This window comes from Metopolophium dirhodum, chromosome 6, assembly GCF_019925205.1.
Source record: "Metopolophium dirhodum isolate CAU chromosome 6, ASM1992520v1, whole genome shotgun sequence".
NCBI classification, from domain to species: Eukaryota; Metazoa; Arthropoda; class Insecta; order Hemiptera; family Aphididae; genus Metopolophium; species Metopolophium dirhodum.
In genome coordinates, this window is record NC_083565.1 from 16,124,896 (window position 1) to 16,145,572 (window position 20,677).

Below are 20,677 nucleotides of genomic sequence, written 5' to 3' on the forward strand. Positions count from 1 at the left end.
TCAGGCAGACAATGTAGGGCAGTAAACTTTATGGACATCAAAAAATGCAATGTATATTTTACTATTTTAATAAATATTTTATATTTACATTTATCAATTCTTATATAGTAGGTAATATAATACATAAGATGATTGGTTTGTAATAATAAAATTCTCAAAACAATAATTATTTTAAACAACAACTTTAACAATCCTTTGAGATCATTATGTATTTATAGGCATTAATACATTGTTTAACTTAACTGTGTATATATAATATGTGATTGATGCAGAAAATATAAATTAAAAGAATGCAACACATTATTTCAATTGACATTTAATTTTACTAATTGGTGCGAAGAAAAATTAAAACAATAATTATAGGTATTTTCAAATGGTTATAAATTATAACTTATAAAGTATAATAGTAAATAATATTGTATGGATTATTTTATTCCCATTCTTGCTTTATATTTTCAAAATCGGCATCTTCTATGAAAGGTTTGTCGATAAGACTAAAATGATAATAGAACAATTATGTCATGTTTATTTAAGAATAATTTAATTTTGTCCTTTGTTGTAGAAATGTATATTGTGTACCTTATCATAATTTCGCCACAGAAAAAACATTCAGCCGCCAATAATTTATCTAAGGATTCTTTGACTTTATCGCGACGACTTATTGCTTCCAATGACTGTGTTATGTCTTTATTGTTTTGATATAAGATGCTGAGCTGGTTCTAAAAAAAATAATGTTTCACCTAATTTTTAAAAAAGAAACCAACTATTCCTCAGCTATATACCTGTAAGTCTTTAATAGTGGTTATTGTACTGGGGTCGACATATGGTTGCATTTCCTTAATCAGGCATTCTGCGTGAAAACAATGTGAGCAAGGGAACGTATAGAATGCTTTGGTCACTAATTGTTCTTGACAACTGCTACACTCATTCGATGGTTGAATTAACATGTAGCCATTTCTGAATGACAAAATTTCAGATCTAATTACTTCAGCTGATTTGGTAGCATCTTCCATTTCTTCCTTGAGACTTTGTATATCCTTATTGTACTCCTAACAAAATTAATACAAATGCAATTATTTTCATAAAGAACCCAATACAAACTTCAATAATTATCACATTATCTCACTTCAAGAGATGAACACACAGCATCTTTAAAATGATCAATAGTTACAAAATCGGGGAAAAACGGTAAGATATCTTCAATTTTTATAAACTTGCACTCCTCCAAGAAACGCATAGCTTGTTCAATGTCATTATTTTGTTTCACTACATATTGTGCTGGAGTAAAAATAATGAACTGTCAAGTTATTATTATGCCAATAAGTATATTAAAGTGTAACTCACCGATCTTTAGCCAAAGTTTTTTTGATAATTCCATGTTGTTATTGGGCAATGAAGCTGTGGTTTTGGCCAAGTCAACACTGACTGTCAATGCTAGATCCACTGCAGCTTCCCATAGACCTAAGACAATAGACAATTGTACGCACGCTTCTCCTAGCTGGTGTTCACGACACAATCGCAGAGCAAATTCCGGGTTGTAGCTCACAGCCGTTATCTCTCGACCTTGTAGCTTTAAGTAATTCATAAGTTTGTCTCTATTGTGTTTTATGTAGAGTGATATCAAATAGTTGTGTACCGATTCCACATGGCAGTTCAAGCAATGAATACTATACTCCAAGTATCTGATTATTTCCAAAGCCTGTGTATAATATATGTGCAATATAATTATAAGTACTGATTTCTATACAAATAAATAAAATACTTGGTTCTATGCTCACTAGTCGTTCACTTGGATTTGGAATTATCAATGTATTGATTACTTTTAAAGGGTCTAACTTTTGTCCTTGTTTTATCAAAATAGAAACAGTTTGTGCCGGGGCTTTTTCAACAAGATCAGAGGAAAACGTGTAAAACAATTCACTGAATGGATGATTGTCCAACAATGTTAATGCTACAAGTGTATAATCATAATATTAATATTACTAGCTCTAAATCCTAGAAAAATCCAATTTTATTTACCCTCAGCAATATTTTCTTCATTTAAATAATGCTGAATAACACGCTTATAATCTTGATTTTCAAGTGCCAACCAAATCATAAAATTCACATCACCATGGCTAGCCAATATGTCATAAATGCTTTCCCAATTTTTACGTATGCAATCCTAAAAATAATAAACAAGTAATAACAATTAAAAACATAAAAAAGGTGGACAAGCTCAGCTATACAGTAGTTGTCGGGCATGTCATTGCAGTTTTGTAATTATTAATGTAACTATCTGGCAAACTTTTATTTTTTATAAAGGTAAAAACATTTGTGGGATGTTAATCTTCTATTCAAATTTCTAATGTTAGCTATAATAGAAAAATTTGTATACATTTTTAATTAAAAAATCAATAGATGAAAATTTGTACATTTACCAGTAAAAATGCAATATCATAAAAATTTAAAAATAAAAAAGTATACTCATGAATAAGGTAAACTTTTTTAATTTCTTGATTTTTAATCTTTTTTTGGATTCAAATTGTTATACCACTTGGGTGTGATATCAGTTAATAAATTTCTAAAAATTAAAAATCTAGAAAGTTTACATGCCGATCCCTGACTTGGCAAGTGTTTTTTTGATTAATGTAAAAAAAATAGTTGAGTGTTAATCCTCTATTTAAATTTTTAATGCTAACTATAAAAACAAAAACTTTTATGAATTTTTAGTTTTCACCTCTCAAAAGTACAAACTAGATTCACTTTACTATCAGAAAAGAAGCTGATTTTGAAAATTGGTGCATTTCTACTACCCTAAATGTTTATGACATTTTAACACATTGTTGTAAATACTAAATACAATACATTAATTTTCTCCGCTCAGAATCTAAAACAATAAACACAGTGGTAACACAATGCCCACTAGACTCACAATATACAGGCTAGTCGCTTATAAGACTTAAAGTCATCTGAAACGGTCTAGACCCGTGGCGGACTGAACTTAAATGTTAACACATTGAATGCGTACTGACACCATTTGGCGTCATGAGAATTATACAGCAATACCTTTGCAATTATTATCATATTTCTCATCACTAAAGCACTAATTTTAATAAACAGCATAATATACGAGTATGAGCAGTATATTGCCTAAATGGACAAAAGTACCAAATTGTTTATAATAATAAATAATATGTATAAGTAAAATAGCAGTTTTTGTGCTGGTACCAAAGAGTATTGTAAGCGGCATCCACTGCATAAAGTTATTAATTAATAAGTAGATCTTTACTTGAATAATAGTTCTAGATAAAAAATGTTGAAATGATTCTTGCAGCATAGTATATTCTTGTGATTTTCCTTGTTTATAGTTTCTAAGTACAGCTAATTCATTAGAAAACAACTCAATCAACCACAATGTTACCATTGTGATTTTTGTATAATCATGTGACTTTAAACTATCCAATTTCTGCAAACAAATCCAAAGAAATAATCTTTTAATACTTATATAAATTTATAAATTTAAACTATATATCATACTTTCATAAGGAATAGTTTTATGGGTTTTTTTTCATTTAAATGTAAAAATTTTAATACAATTTCTTCAAATGATACATTTAAATTGGCATATATTAGTGCACTATTTTCATACCTATAAAACAAGTGATATAATAATTAATGACTTTAACCGTATTTGTCTTTTAATGATATAATATGTTCGCAGTATTTATATAGGTAATCAATTGATTAATTACTGTTTTGACTTGAAAAAATGCTCTGCTTGTCTAACTAACACTTGATTCATCCTGTAAGGATTGCTAATGCAAATTTCTTTTGCTTCTTCAAACATTCCTTTATCCAGATATACCTAACCAAAAATACCAAAGTTAATATTTTAAAATTTCAGAAAATAATATAACTGTTTTATCATCTCAATCATACTTTCCAAACATGACGATCTTCTTTAATCATTTTGTATCTAAAAACAGCACGTTCTGCATACAACCAAATTGTTCCAGTCATCAGATCTTTAGTTATATTCAACAGTCTACCATGGCTCTAAAGGACATATTTAATTGAATCAACGAATAAAATCAAAAATAACTTATCATTTACATCGGAACAATAATCTTCATCCATCACTTGAGATGCATTGCGATCTGCAGGGGCTACTAAAGAAACAGCAATAACTCTTTCTGGAAACAACAACAATACATGATAACGCGTAAATGTCATTGATAATGGTACAGTGAAATCATCATCATCTCTTCCGTACAGCCGACTATACTCAATGAGTTCATGTGAGCTAAATATTGTTTTCTCATCTTTGTTTATATCTACCTGTAACAAATGTTTTGAAGTGAAATTAAATTCTACTCTATTGATTTAGGAAAAATAGTGGTTTACTTCAGCAACAAACACTCCTAACTCAGTGAGAAATCCAAAATATTTTGGAACCGTAAAATCATTGTTTAAGAAATAAAAATGTAATTTGCCATGTTTTACTACGGTCGGGACTTCATAAAAACGTTCTATAAAACAAAAAAACAATTATTAAAATGTACACATACTTTCCTTATTTTAAGATTGAATTAAGTACACTAGATTTAAATACCACTTGAATGATCAACTGTACAGAGTGGGCCACTATGTTTTTCTATTTTTTTATAGTCACAGAATAACTGATAATACAGTAGATAACCCACCCAGTAGATATTTTTCAATAATGAATTGTACTTGATTGATCCATTCTTCTTTAATTATATAGGTATAATATTATACTAGCCTGGAATGGTCAAATAATTGTTGAAGATTTGTTGTAACATCGGTCTTTCATCTTTATTAAATATGAAATCAACAAATTGATACAACTTTGTAGGTGTAATTGCTAATATATAAAATAGATCTGATTTTCCAACTCTATGATATTGGAGACCAATTATAGGAATAGGTTGTCCTTTACTTATATCAAACACCTATAATATGCGGTTCATAAAAACTTTAATTGTGTTGGTAAAATAAAGGCAGTATTACAAACCTCTTTCCAATATTGAACTACGCTACCTTGGAAAAACCTATCAAACTCAGTTCCTAGTTGTGTTTCGATTATCGCACCAGATGAATTTCCAAGCAATATGGGGCCAGTCGTGCTGGACGTAGATTTCACCCTACGATCACAGTTCCAAGCCACAGATGTTATTTCTGAACCCTGATATTTGCCTACCTATAAAAATTAAACAATAGCTTATTATCCAGAACAAATAAGAAAAAACATGGCAATTCTAAATTAATTTCATATTTTCCCTTACAGGTTTGAGTTTGGACAGTTGTTTAGTTGCATAAAAAAGCTGAGAACTTGTTATGTTACCACATGAAATTAGTAAATGTTCTCCGAAGGGATCTAAGAACAATTGCTTCACTTTTAGAGATGAAGTCTTCAATGTATCGATTTCTAAAAGCATACAAGACAAGTTATTTTTGCAATTGTTACAAAATAATACATTTCAACTGTGTGAGTGTACACATTTATCACAGTACTCAAGACCTGGAGTATTTAGCTTAATCACATATCCTTCAATCGTGACCCAATCAATCTCACCTTCAATATTGTCCTGTTTTAAGTTTATTCGCAGCAACACATTATTGACCATAGCTAATACCACATATTCATTGCTTACCAGCAATTGAGTAATCTTATCGCTTGGAGAGAAGTTGACTTTCTTCTTAGACAGTATGGGTACTCCTCCGAGATCTTCGTCTCTATCAAAGCTTTCATCGAGCTACAATATTGGATTATAATCAGTTTTGTTTGGTTAGGTTAGGTACAGCTTAATGCTGGATTGCTTGAACAATTCAGTAATTTAATGGTTACATACAATTTAATGGACTAAATCATGTTTGATCCAAGGGAATATAATATATTATATTTAACTTGGTTCTAGAACTTAATTAATATGTACATGTCTTGTTAAAAGAGGGCCCAAATATATTGTAGGTACCCCTCGAAATTCAGGTTTGCGCACACCAATAAATAGCTCACTGATCACTATTGATTCAATATATGTTTAGTGTGTTCATACAACCCAGCTTAAGAATAGGAGGTTTAACATGAGGAATTTTTTTACCAATTGCTTGGACGTAGGAGCAATTTTAAATGTGCTTTCAACTCCCTGCTCAAATTGATCCAATATTGAAATCATTGTGTAAGTAAATACAAATCAGATCACGGAGTGGCAAACATTGACGTGATGTCCACCTGTATAATATTAAATTTGCTTCAAACTTTTCAAGCAAATGTTGCTATTTTTTAATTTTGGATTGTTATAAGACAAAGACAATAAGCAAATTACTGGTTAATAGAAATAAAAAATTAATAAAATTATTTCGCCAATTGGCGATCAACATTATACTGTACTAAACTTATAAATTTCTAAGTACTAACGAGGCAACGAGTATAATACATAATTAAATATTTATAAGTTCATGGGTATAATTTATACTATAAACGCTTAGGCTGAGTCTGAGCACCGAACGGGCGTTGATAACACCAACGTAAATAATTGATAATAGATTACGTGGAAACATGGTCTTCAGAAAGTTCAGACAGTTTATCTATTCTGTGGTTCAGAATGATCTTGAAGAAGATCTTGGCCGTGGCTATCAAATGGATATGAACCAAGGTATATTGATCACGGTTTACAACCGTGGTATTGATACAATTATACAATACACCTTGATATGAACCATTTTCGGTGTTATCACGGTTGGAGCATATTATCACAGAATAACACAATTATTTTATTATTATTCTGTTATCGGACGACCGTTATTATCAATGTAAATTGTAAACAAACAAAGCATGAATGTTTGGTTGAAATAAATAAAATGTGGTTATAATATACAAATGAATGTTTTATATTATAGTTTGTACTCCATAGTCCATAGCCATTATAACTCTTATAAGACTATTAAGATAACCTACATAAATAAATAATACTACTATACAACTGTACAAGTTTAGAGTTGTTGTTTCTTGAGCGTTTCCAAAAAACTTGTTTATCAAAATTCATGCTCAATTAAATAATTTACTAGTTCTAAGTACCAAAGTTGGCTTACAACAATAATTATGTCAGCATTTAACAGTAAGTTTTAATTTTGTATTTTTAAAATATTTTATTTTTTGCATTAAATACTTATATGATTTTAGATTCCAGTACTAGTACTGACCAAAATGATCCAAATAAAGACAAATCAAAAACTCCAAAATCTAAAGATATGCATTTACCCATATCAAGAGTACGTACCATCATGAAAAGTACACCAGATATTGAAAACATAGGATTACCATCATTGCATGTTGTCACTAAAGCAACGGTAACAATAGAATCATACTTTTTTTTTATCAATGTTTCAATAATATATTTTATTCTATTACTTGTTAACTTTTATGAACAATCACTTCTATATAGCAGTATTATTTTTTAAATTTATATTATCGTAATTTAAAGAGTAGTATCTGCAATCTGCTTAACATCAAACATGTAATAACTGTTTTCATTGGTTACATTTTTGTCAATTATATTATCTACTGAAGTTCACTCTAATTTCATAGTGAGTTTATTTTAAATGATTATAATGGGTACTAGAATGTTAATATAGTTATAATTAATAATTATTGTATTAGTGTTATAAATTATAATGGTATATTGTATATAGGTACTGTATATTATTTCCAAATTAGGTAGATATGTTTATAAGTTCATTTAATTTTACATTTTCCGTCGTCCAAGAAGTATACGTACTAAGAAAAATGAATTTTGATATTAATACTACAGTAGAAGTATTTAATTTTAATTTTAATATAAAATATACAATCTGTATCTCAAGGCATAGCATATGATAACAGAAAAAAACAAAACAATTTTGAAAAAAGTCAGTCTTTGATGAACTATTAAATTTAAAATTGTATACATATTTTTTATTTGTATGTTATTAACACATCAGCGCCAGAGTTTTTTTATTTATAATTTTAACCTACATTTTGTTGAAAATGTATGTTATACCTCAAAATTGTTTGTAAAAAATCTATGTTGCCATATGGCAACACACGGCGTTAATGGGTTAATTTAATAAAGTTCCACATAAGTTGCCTTGGCAGATTTCCTAGGGCTGTTTTCATAGAGAAGTCTTATAGTAGAGTGGAAAGTCAGTTATGAAATTGTTTGTAAAATGTTTTTGCTTATGGATTTAAGTTTAATATCAGATTGTATAGTATTATGAGACACATAAGGGGCTGAATTAGAAATCCTCGGAGGCTATGTAATTACAGTGTGAAATTAATCTAGATTTCATTTTTTGCAAATATTTTGGTATTATCCCCAAGTTGGGTTAGGTAAGTAAAGTAATTTCAAAATTATGTTACTCTTAGATAAAAGCATTAATTCTAAATACTACTATACTGCCTTTGCCGAAATAATGCAACTGGGTGGCACCCAAAACTCGTTCACTATTGAACAATCCTTCCACAATTCCAGCGCGATCACATTGCCCCGTACTGACGACGGCGCTACAGCCACAATCTTAGTAGTATGTAAATAGTAGCCTCGTGGTAGGGGAATTAGACCTCGAGATGATGAGTAATCCGCGCACAGTATAGGTGTCCAGTTTCTTTTGATTACATCTCATCTTTATATAGAAACTAATTTATTTATGTTAAATTAATTATTAATTGTTAATTGTATTTTAGGAACTATTTATACAAAAACTGGCACAGGATGCTCTCAAAGGACAAAGACACTTCAGACATTTAGAATATAACGATCTTGCCAGAGCTGTTGAAGAAAATGAAAATATGTATTTCCTAAGAGGTATATTTTCTTTTGTTTATGAATTATGATTTATAACTTTATAACTATTAATTAAGTAATTCTTTGTAATGATGGATTGTAGGTCCCAAAGATAGGAATATTTGGATTATCCCAAATGGGATTTTCATCAAAATTGAAATTGGTTTTGTCATAGTTACCTAACATAAATTATTATTACTTGTAAAACTTGGAATTATATGCATAAAAAAAATGTCATTTATGATGCAAATATGCAAAATAAAGTGATAATATGCATTATATTTAATATATTTTATACTTGATAGTTGATATTATCCACTATAATATAAATTGTAAAAATAGATGTACTTTTGTATGGGGCTTATACACCAAATGTCCACATTTTTATTGAGATTGGGAGTTCTTTGCTTCATTTCTCAACCCACACATAAACTTAATTTTGGTTCACAAATATCAAATATTTTTTTTAGTTCTATAGAACTTATATTGTGTGGTAGGCTGTAATGTCCGAGTGAATTGACTTAATATCAAACTTAAAGTTAACACGTTGAGCTCCGCTACAATTATCAAAGCATAGCCCATGTTGCCGGTCAAAAATATGTCCAATCGACTATTTCAGGAAAAAAAAAATACTAACTCAAAAAATAAAAACCAATTATATTGTTAGCTTCTTGAGATAGTACCAAATCGCCTACAATATATTTAAAAATATTATCTTATTGCCAGTCAAAATTATGTATCATCAAAGTGAACACATATTTATCGACGGGTAAACCTAGGAAATGTTTATGATGTCGATGTTGAGTGTCTTCTAGTTTTTTTTTTAAGAAATTAATTTTATGCTAGTTAGGTATAATTATATGAATATGTAAAATATTACAATTTAAAATGCTCATATTATTCTTAAAAAATTCAAACACTGTCTATTCACTCTAATATTAAAATTTGATAACACAAATTTGCTATGTTTTGTGTGGAAAGAGAGACAAAACAAAATACAAATAACGCACCAAAATCCAATAAATTAAATTATTTGATTTATTCCACGTTAATTATGCATATAAGATGAATTTATGAACAATATGCTATATGTAATAAAATTTGGTTTTTGAATTTGGTGTGATGAAACGTTGACATTTTGAATCATGTGCATACTGCATAATATACATTAAACAATTAAACAGTGTGATTCTTTTATCATTGAATACTCATTATTTCAAAAAGTAAATTGAATGATGTTGAAAAAAAAAAATGTATATGATTTCTAGTCATTAAAATCGACATTTTTTTTCCTTAACATTTTTTTAAGTTTTAATACTTTTTTAAATGACAATATAAAGTTTTAATTTCAAAAGCAGAATATTTTTCTAAGTATTTTGGTACATAAAAATTGAATTTTCTATGAGTAGTCAATGAGTTATAAGAAGTTAGATGACTAGATGAGTGGACTGGAACGCGGCTATCCCGCGAAATGTTAGTCCACTACTCCACTCATCTAAACTTAAATACTTATAAGTTATAACTCATTAACTACTCATCCTTAATTTGATTTTGATGTATCAAAATACTCATAAAAATATTCAGCTTTTGAAGATGAAATTAAAACTTCATCTTGAATGTTTTTGAATAATGAGTGTCTTACATTAAATGTATCACTTTATATTAAAAATACTTACCTGTTTTGTTTTTCAGAGGTTTTGCCTAAAAAAATTACCATGGCTGAATACTATAAATTGGTTGGTAAAGAGTCCTCAGAAGATGGTGAGGACAATGATAACAGTTCACAGACATCACATTCTTCATCATCTTCAGTATCATCAGACAATTAATCTATTTAATATATTATACTCCTTAACAGTTAACAATCATCAATATAATAATTATGTAGTTACATATTTTTTTTTTTAATTTTTCTATTTATAAATTATTGTAATATTAAATATTAATTTTCAAGTTATTGATCGTGAATGTTTTTTTCTCTAAATCGTTTTACAAATATTAGTTTTGAGTTGTTTTCCATGTACTTGGATATGGAATCAGAATTACACTTAATTTTTTTCCCATTACAACTTAACCAATAAGTTTTCCATATTCGTCTCCAACTGACGGTTGATCTCTCGCCAGCTCTTTTTAAATGTAACGTCATTTTTCTTTCTATGCTCTTTTTCAAGTCGGCCACTTTTGCTCCATTCTTCTGTACCTAAAAAAGACAAAGACAAATTACAATATATTATACATGACATTTTTATTGCCTATTCACAATTAATTGCCGGAAAATTCGGGGCGTTTAAATATGTTATACTGACGACAATTGGGATGACAATGCCGTCGAAACGTTCTAGGTATAAGGTTATCGCTCGACCGTGTTCAATCGCGATTTGTAAATCGACTTCTCCCAACGTCACGTTGTTCGGCAGGTCTCCTAACACGCTGTCTTTGTCCAGCACCGTGTTCAAGACTTCGCCTGTAAGGTCTTTGAGTCGTTCGTGACTGATCGCGGAGACATCGACGTCCACCAGTTCAGACAGCGTACACGACGACGATAGATCTGCAGGCTCGTCCATCGGCCCACACGTAGTTCCTGGTGCAGCTGGAAAAAAAACCGTTTTGCTATCAAGGACGCTGATATAATACAATATGTGTAAACTGTAGGTAAAAGGCGAGGTCGTCATGTCGATGAAAAAAAAAAAAATGTTTTCAATAATCAAATCATCAATGCGCTCGGCATGTGGGCTGGTGAAATGAAAATGGTGTATTATAAATATCTATATCGCAACCGGTGCCAATATTCTTAGCGGGCGGTTATGCAGTCATGCAGGTATAGACGACACGTTTTGTCCATTAGAGGACCGTTACGTCATTATTAAAACAATATCATTTAACAATGAAATGTACAAGGAGGGTGGGGACGTTGCTCAATATTAATATTTTATAGTCATCGACGTCTGTGTATATTTATTACAGTATGGAGTCCTGTGTATATATATAGGAACCTATAAAGCCTACCCTGCAACAGTCGGCCACTCACCAGCGTCACTTATATAGTGACAGTCGATAGTCGATACAAACTACAACACTACGCGGAGTGCCGGAGAGACCGTCCGATTTCGGTCTTTAGTAAAAAATATTTACATCGTTTTACCGACATCGCACGTACAAAAATGTACATGGTTATATTCGCGTTACGACAAACTCACTGACATGGTGATCGGACGAAATATGCCCATAATAATATATGAGGCGTGTATATGGAGGATTTAACAGTATTGCTCATTTAAATAGTCAATTCATCCAGATACACTCTATATAATATACATATGTTACCACTCGCTATTTCTATAATATATTATATTAAGTAGGTACCTTTACCTAATATAAACCGTCGAGGCGCAGCGTTCAAAGTTCAAACCATATTATTCAATAATTTAATATTCATCACTTCAATTAAGTAGTATAATATTACATCATGTATATATATTAATATAAAACGTTCGACCGCAGTTGTATGTATATGATATATTATAGCTTTTTTATGTGCGTTTTGTTTTGGGGGACAAAGCGCGCGTGGAGTGGCTGAATATACCTATTATATATAAGCGTCGAACGGGCGAGCGAAATCTGCGCTTAAATTGTTCATTGTTATACTTGTTATATTCGTAAAAATTATACAACGAAATTGGTTTACTGAAAAGTTAAAACTGTTTTTGTACACGATTTCATTTTGATTTTCCAGATAATCTGCAGCACGCCGCTTGCGGTACAAGAGTAGTATCTCATCAGTTGAACCAAAGGAGATGGCCGCAGACCAAAATCATTGGAGGCTCGACTACTCCATACGGAGCATATCCTTGGCAGGTAATAAGAAATATACGATTGGTTTTATTTACAATTTACCTACGACCAACCTAATTATGATAATAGGTAGCCGCCGTGGATAGGTAAGCACACATGAATCGTATATTATGAAATACACGCCCGTATATTCTAATTAATAACTTTTCTAATCAAGTTCTTGTTAATAGGTAGGTTATTAGGTATGCGCAAGACCAAAATAAATTATACTAATTATTTTAAATGTTTATCGTGTAGTGTGTTTCGCAATTAGAGCAAGAGTTTTTTAATGCACCAATAATAGGTTTAACCCTATCCCTATGGCCCATATATAAAAATAAAAATATCAACAGATATATTATGCGATGTACATATATTATGTAAGTTCTGCAAGGACGTCGCATGTACGTGGGCATTAAAACTTATTATTCGGTACATTGGTAGATAATATCTAGTATATGATATTGACGCATATTTCTGAATACTGTTACCTTTTTGGTTAACTTGTATCCTATTATATTTAATGTATACCTAACTGCATAAGATTCTTTAGGCTATAGGTATGTTTTCTGAACAAAAATAATGGTCACCAATTAATTGAACCTGATAGTAGCCAGCAGTTAAGTATATTGGTATTCTTTTCAATTGTGAGTTTTTATTTTTAATTTTATTAACAATCTATACATAAAATGCACGATAAGCTCATATACTTCATATACTAAGGTCTAAACGCAGCAGTAGACATAAAAGGGTCGATTAAGGAGTCGCTCATTAGTGACACTCATCTTGATAAACATCTAGCTTACTTATTGAAAAAAAACTGAATGACATAAGAATGACAAAATAAAAAATTATTCTTAGAAAAAGGCAAAGAAAGGAAACGATAAAACAAGAATTTAATTTTAGGTATTATATGCCTTGTTATTCTATGAACGTAGATATGGGTAGTAGGATATCTTTTTAATTTTTATAATTTTAAATAATAATTATACAGTATAGGTATACTACTAATTAATACAATAAGTAAAAATAATAAAGGGCAGTTGAGATCATATATTGTGTGATCAGTTTTTGTTCAGTACTTCAAGAGCATAGGATACCTATCAAATATCAAATAAATATTCGTATAAATTACTAAATATAAAATATTAAAATATCAATACAGTTATTGATTTATCATCACTCAAAATTACAATAGGCAATAATTATTGACATTACATCGTGTATACATATATAAAATTCCTATCTACCTAACAAACGACAATTGTCGATTACGATTTTTAAAGAGAAAAAATAAGCATGTCTATTATTGAACGACTATTATTCTGCAATTATTGATTGTCATCACTCGTCATTATATATACTTTGCATCTATTTAGTGACTATATGATTTATAATTTCATAACCATTGTTATACAGGTAGAATTACAAGCATACAAAGATGGATGGGAACATCACTGCGGAGGAGCATTAATTTCCGAGACTATAGCCTTAACGGCCGCCCATTGCTTGAAAGACTTTAAAAAATCCCAACTGCGTATTATTGTTGGTAAACATAATTTAGCAAAAAACGATAAACATGAAAAAACATATAGAGTACAAAAGGCATTAGTACATCCTGAATTTAGAAAAGGTAGGTACTATTTTAAGACTGAATAATTAGATATAGTATTTATAATGGAAATAAATAATATTGGTATAATACCTGTTTATTATAAAATAGACCATATTATTGTTTGTCAATTGGTATTTAGGTTTACTTTTAGAACTTAATAATTAAACATTTATAAATCTTTTTGATCAAGTTTTTATCATTTATTCTCCGATTGAAAAAAATTATTTTCGTAAAAAATGTGTATAGGTAGGTAATACTATAATTTGTTTCCAATTAGAGCCCAAACATTTCAGTAGTTTTTAATTTATGTACCTACAGTCAACAACTAACATAGAAAGTACCTATATTAATTTTTACATTTCAATTTAGTATATCGATTCCCCAGTGGACCTATTTGTAAATATTCTTTACAACACAACCTAGTTATGTGCTTTGTTAAACATTTAAATTTAAGTGTCATTTTACCGTTGATTTTATTATAGAATATACTATTTTAAACTACAGCTATTCAAAAATATAACATTTCAGACGGACCACACAGCCACGACATAGCGATATTAAAAATTAATTCATTGAACAGTAAAGGAGTAAAATTTGATTCGCACGTGCAACCAATATGTTTGCCGGATTACTATACGAAACCCAAAGACGTAGATTGGTGTACCGTAACCGGCTGGGGAGCACAAAAACGTAAGTTTAACTACCTAACTTTATTTTTTTACTTTACAGGATCAACTCTGTGGCCGAGTATATAATATAAGTCATGAGGACTAGAATATTCTATTATATTATACTATTTCTATTATATACCTAAGTACATCTTGGTGTCATATACCTACTCGTATCCAGCCTGCATTTTCAATGTAGTATAATATTATTTAAGAGGGTCCAAGTGACCAAGTATATATTTGTTTCTAGTTTATTTAAAATTAAAACAAATAATCTCTATTAAAAAAATATGCAGCTTTTTATATAGAATTGGTATTTATAACCGAAAAATATTTGAAAAAGTGTTTTCTATGTTTTATACAAATGAGTAATGACGATAATTTTTCTAATTTGTATACACCTATAACCTATTTAATAATATATATATTATATCAATCATAGATAGATATAGAGATTAATTGACATTTAACAATGGTTAGAAGAACTAAAAATGATTGACTCATTCTGTCGAGAATAAGAAACTATTAATTATTATGTACGCAAAATACTAAAATAGAACAATATAAAAAATATCACAAAAAAAGTCGGAAATCGATAAAAATTAGAAATTAGTATAAATTGAAATATAAAAATCATTTTAGACACAACAAAAATTAAGACATATGTAGTGGTTTGGCGAGCGTGGCCTAGAGATTATTAAAGATATACCAGAATGTAGTTTGAACAACCCCCTCCCCCATCATTCTGAATACGATCATGTAATACAATTACCTGAATTACCATACAATTAAAAATTAATATTGATGGCTTTTCAGCCTTTCGACTCTACGGCGTGTCTCATCAGTGTATGTGAAAACATTCTATGTTTAAATTTTTTTTTTAGAAGACGATATGACAAGTTTATCCAAAGTGTTGCAAGCTGCGTCAGTACCCCTGCTAGATTTGGAAACCTGCCGACACGAAGATGTATATGGAGGTCGACACCAGTTCATATTGGACAGTATGTTATGTGCGGGAAGTTTAGAAGGAGGAGTAGACGCTTGTGGAGGTGATTCTGGAGGACCACTGGCCTGTCAAGTGAATGGTAAGTTCAAAGGATCAAATTAAGTATTTAAGGAGGGTAGTCAATACCCAATTTTAGTTCAATATAATAATATAGGTTAGGGGTGAAATGAAAAATATAGAATTGTAAGGGGATTAAGTGTTCATTTTTAAACCAAAAAATTAGAGCGACATACCTAAGTTTTTTTTCTTTTTCAGGAAAATTTATATTGACAGGTGTGGTATCGTGGGGTGATGGATGCGGCAAAAAAAATAGGCCTGGTGTGTACACACGTGTGTCATACTACACAGAGTGGTTAAAAAAAGTTATGACAGAACTAGAGAATAGTTGAACTACTTGATAAAAAAAAACTCAGTGATTCTTTGAAGTATAATTAAATTTTATAATGTAGAATAAAATTGTATGTAATATATATGTAAATTGTTATAATGTACATATTACCTATATATTTTTTGTAAATAATGTAAATCATGCAAATTAAATAATGTACAGCTATTGAATATTTGAATATAATATTATATACAGCTATAGACTATAGTTATAACAAAGCAATATGTAAATATGAAATAATTAAAATTGTACTTATGATTTTCTGAATGTATAAAAATACTAACGGAATTATACTAACATCACAATTTTTTTTTAATTTTGTGCGAGTCAAAAATATACATAATATATAACTAGTAGGTAATTCTATCATTACAAATTATTAAATAATAAAAACATAATACTTTTGGAGCAAATTAATATTGACTTTTGAGAAGTATGTATTTGTAAAATAGATATAGAACTGAATAAAATAAATAATATTTAAATCTAAATGATTAAACACAGCACCTAAAAAGAATAGAAGACTACCAGGGTTGTTAGAGCCAGCATAGCACATAGGTATATACTACGATCATTGTTATAAGAAACTAAGTGGTTTTAATAACAAAACAATTATGTATAATTTTATTTTATAAATAATTTATTTTATAGTGAGGCACATCATCATTTTGGCTTGAACCTAAGAACCCTAGACGATTCTAAACATTATAAGAGTTGAAATATAACTTTGCACGATATACAATTATTATTTAGTGTATTTTATATTGTATTCTAGCAGTCTTAGTATAATAAAAGTCTGATGACATTTTATAAGTCATAAATGCCACATTATTTTATACAAGATAAGCCGGTAATTGGTTATATTAAAGCAAAAATATTTATAATTGCACCAGAAGATAATATAAAATAAATAACTAAAACATTTTTTCAATCAAAAATATTATATGAGAATAGGTTCCTATAATAAGTCCTAACATTGCCTATAGGACGCAGGGACCTATAATTATTTTATACTGACATTAACTCAATTATTTAAAAACATTTTACAAGTTGATATTTTTAATTTTTATTATAATTACATATTTTATGAAAACTATTTAGCTGTAATAAAAATATATGTAATAAGAGATACAAATAATTAAAACATGTATGTACATCCAAAAATGAATAATTAATTTAATCTAAATTATTATCCAGTTTAATGCGCAAGATAACCAAAACAATAATTATTACTGCTTAGCTATTTATATTAAATAATATTATAATAAATTGTAATAGTATTGACATAATTTGAATTATGATAATATTTTGAAAATATAATACAATATTGTTACATTTTCTGAGTTATATTAGTAATGAGAGCGGGTTTGTCAATCAGTTGTACATACATTATTATTTATTTACTATTTAAATTATTTAATGATTTAAAGCAACACATCTTGAAATTACTAACATAATTAAATTAGTTATCTGAGTATTATCCAAATTATGTCTACTAAAAAGATAGCTAAAGGTTTAATTTCTGATGAATAAACAATTTATTTCCTATATACTGTTTTTATTTCTAAGTTTTATGGACATTAATTTATACTTACACGATTATTTAAGTTATAATAATTGTAAACTGTAAAGGAATATATTATGCCATTGAAGTATGATAGAAAAATGAGTATAACAATCACAAGTTTAAATGTAATATTCAAAATAATTTAAATTTTAGAAGCACAAATAGAATATTAATATAGGTAGAATAATGAATTAAATGGTTTAAATACTATGACACTATGTTACTATATTTTGTCTTTAATACGTTAAATATATTACCTTGAGCAAACATTTAAATAAAATATGTTCAACGCTAAGGTATTTTAGTATTTATAATGATGTATACTATAACTATTCTACAAGACATTTATTTTTTCAATGGATTTTATTTAATATTATGGAACAATTAGAAATCAATACAGTCAAAAAAAAAATTACAAACGAGTAGTTAAGGTGACCTATTTATACACTAAACACACAATATTACAATTTCAGTACTTTATATTTTTATCACAATAAATATCATTTTAAAGAAAAATGATTTAAAATAGGTAATAACAAATACACTTAAGGTGACTAGGCTTAAATAAGTCTTTTATCATAACGTTATTACAATAACTAATAACAATACAAGATCTGATAGTTAAGAACTCATAAAGAAATACATGTCCCATTATTTTTAAATAAATAAATATAAAAATAATTATTTTAAGGAATAGGTCACATATCGAGTTTACAATTTGTAATGTCATCTAATGATTCTAATATGGGTACGTATTTATGTAATATTTGGCATCTACTAATTAACGCTACTACTTTAAGAAATAATTTTAAAGTGTTTTGCTTTTGCTAGTTTTGTAGTCTTCTTCAACATTGCTATCATTTGAAATGGAGTTTGGAACAACATCTGCATCAATTTTTTGTCCTGTCAACCAATCAGCCTGCCAAAAACCCAAAACACTCACAACGGAGAAAAATAGCATGATCATCAACCATACTGATATGTTAAAAATTTCTGTCTGTTGAAATAGTTCTTTTCCATTTTTTATACACAACAGTGACTCAGTGACCATTATGACTGCATAGACCCAACACTGTGTCCCAAGTCTTTTACAATTAGGATCTGTCACATATGTGTAATATTGTCGAGTAGATGGTGCAACTACAATACTCAAAAAGAAAAGCCTGCCAACAACTAGTGGATGTGATGGTGGCATTTCAAATATGTGCTTCAAGAAGAATGTATTCAGTTCAGATACTTGCCACATAATTACCATTTGGCACACAGAAAAAAAGCGCATATATGATGAATTTGGATCTAGCCACCGAACTGGTGTCCAACTAGCTGGTGTAAACTGTAGTGCAGCTCGCTTGATTTTACCTTTAGTTGTGTCAATATCTTTAATACCAGGCCAGTTATAGTCTCTCATTTCCAACATTTTGCAAATTTTCATTCCGACCCATATACCAAATCCATTGCAAAGTAGGACATCTAAAATCCATGCATCCCACCAACATTCCTTAAAATTAGGCAATAAATGAGAAAACATTACTTCAGTGAATTCCCACATCATACTCATTGACCACAATATTCCATAATGCCTCACTAGTATTGCTTTTGATACCCATCCAAAAAAGTGACCAGCAGCAAATACATCCAAATGTGCCCAAAACTTCTCTACAGAGATATCTGAACAGTTAACACCATACTCTTTATCCATATCAATTCGGAAATCTTTTAGATTAGGATCAAGCCATAATATCATTCCTTTAATAGTTTCATATTTTTGAAATAATAAAAATAGCAATGTTAACGAGTATAGAACACTTAGTCCAAATACCATTCGCCAGACTGCTGGGTGAGGTCTCACAAATGGGCCATTTGGGAATGCCAATAGAGATACAAGAATCAAAAAAAATATAACACACCAGATTCCAGCGCAAATATTGCTGTCAATCGATTTGTCATCTCGAATAAAGGACATAAAAATTACACCAATGATTGACAATATTAATAGAGTTATGGTATGAGGTTTGTAGAAAAACTCTAAAGTAATATCTTCCACTTCACATTCGTTGAGTGTGTTGAACACGCTTTCTTTCTTCTGGACTACCATGGCGCGATCGGTAGTTTCTGGCAACAAATGAGAACAAATAATGAACTTGGGCACAGTGTCTGGCGAATATTTAAATAACTTATTAAAAAACTTCTATTGTATGTAATTACACACACACACATAATATAATATTGAATTTAATCAAAGCGGGTTTTTTTTAAAAATTATTTATTATTATTATTATCAAAAAATAGACAAGTTTGAAAGAGTAGTAAATTTTAAATTTAAAAACCATCGTACTTACCAGGGATGTAAATGAACAATTATGTCACAAACTCGTACTGAGTTGCACCTACAACTGTTTTCGGCAACTCATATCTTCAGCTTTGATATTTGAAAAATAACTCATAAATAATTTTGAGTACATCACGTGTTTAAATAATTAATGAACAGCGGTGACTGGTGAATGCAGAGATTACAGGTACAGATAATAATGAAGTTAGGGAATGAGTGATCGCGTGATCTTCGATCGGTCCTCGGCGGCTCGGCTCGCCTCTCTGATGGTTAGTGATTATTATTTATTACTGATAATATTGATAAGGTTTGTGCGATAATACTATAGAACAATATGAACGATATGAACCGATCATAGAGTCGGTTACTTACAACTGTCTTACTCTATGGAACCGACCCTCGATCAGCTATTGCAGCTATATATATATTTATATATATGTAAATGGTC

General features: G+C 29.4%; 5 protein-coding genes across 5 annotated transcripts; 2 read left to right on the forward strand and 3 right to left on the reverse strand.

Annotated features, from left to right (window-relative positions):
* Positions 1-58: 58 nt before the first annotated feature.
* Positions 59-6,515, reverse strand: LOC132946273 (vacuolar protein sorting-associated protein 18 homolog). The gene is made up of 18 exons (XM_061016178.1): positions 6,105-6,515; positions 5,579-5,759; positions 5,289-5,431; positions 5,018-5,203; positions 4,766-4,955; positions 4,387-4,511; positions 4,096-4,320; positions 3,922-4,038; positions 3,735-3,847; positions 3,520-3,631; positions 3,272-3,448; positions 2,020-2,164; positions 1,779-1,951; positions 1,345-1,699; positions 1,127-1,278; positions 783-1,049; positions 580-719; positions 59-494 (listed from the first exon to the last, which is right to left on the reverse strand). Exons 1-18 carry the CDS (start codon positions 6,177-6,179, stop codon positions 431-433), a joined length of 2,940 nt encoding a protein of 979 aa, XP_060872161.1. The 5' UTR covers positions 6,180-6,515; the 3' UTR covers positions 59-430.
* Positions 6,516-6,817: 302 nt separating this feature from the next.
* On the forward strand, positions 6,818-10,782 carry LOC132946278 (chromatin accessibility complex protein 1). Its single transcript, XM_061016183.1, has 4 exons — positions 6,818-7,121; positions 7,187-7,353; positions 8,726-8,846; positions 10,518-10,782. Exons 1-4 carry the CDS (start codon positions 7,106-7,108, stop codon positions 10,652-10,654), a joined length of 441 nt encoding a protein of 146 aa, XP_060872166.1. The 5' UTR covers positions 6,818-7,105; the 3' UTR covers positions 10,655-10,782.
* On the reverse strand, positions 10,780-11,497 carry LOC132947508 (U11/U12 small nuclear ribonucleoprotein 25 kDa protein-like). Its single transcript, XM_061017814.1, has 2 exons — positions 11,096-11,497; positions 10,780-11,025 (listed from the first exon to the last, which is right to left on the reverse strand). The coding sequence occupies exons 1-2, from the start codon at positions 11,495-11,497 to the stop codon at positions 10,780-10,782; spliced, it is 648 nt and encodes a 215-aa protein (XP_060873797.1).
* Positions 11,498-12,167: 670 nt separating this feature from the next.
* On the forward strand, positions 12,168-16,586 carry LOC132947509 (prostasin-like; the record flags this gene model as incomplete). Its single annotated transcript, XM_061017816.1, has 6 exons — positions 12,168-12,180; positions 12,559-12,680; positions 14,076-14,289; positions 14,800-14,961; positions 15,824-16,024; positions 16,201-16,586. Coding segments are annotated over 6 exons (846 nt in total), but the record flags the coding sequence as incomplete, so codon positions are not given.
* A 1,519-nt stretch (positions 16,587-18,105) lies between these two features.
* Positions 18,106-20,674, reverse strand: LOC132946274 (phosphatidylserine synthase). Its single transcript, XM_061016179.1, has 2 exons — positions 20,240-20,674; positions 18,106-20,012 (listed from the first exon to the last, which is right to left on the reverse strand). The coding sequence occupies exon 2, from the start codon at positions 19,993-19,995 to the stop codon at positions 18,709-18,711; it is 1,287 nt and encodes a 428-aa protein (XP_060872162.1). The 5' UTR covers positions 19,996-20,012; positions 20,240-20,674; the 3' UTR covers positions 18,106-18,708.
* Positions 20,675-20,677: the final 3 nt, after the last annotated feature.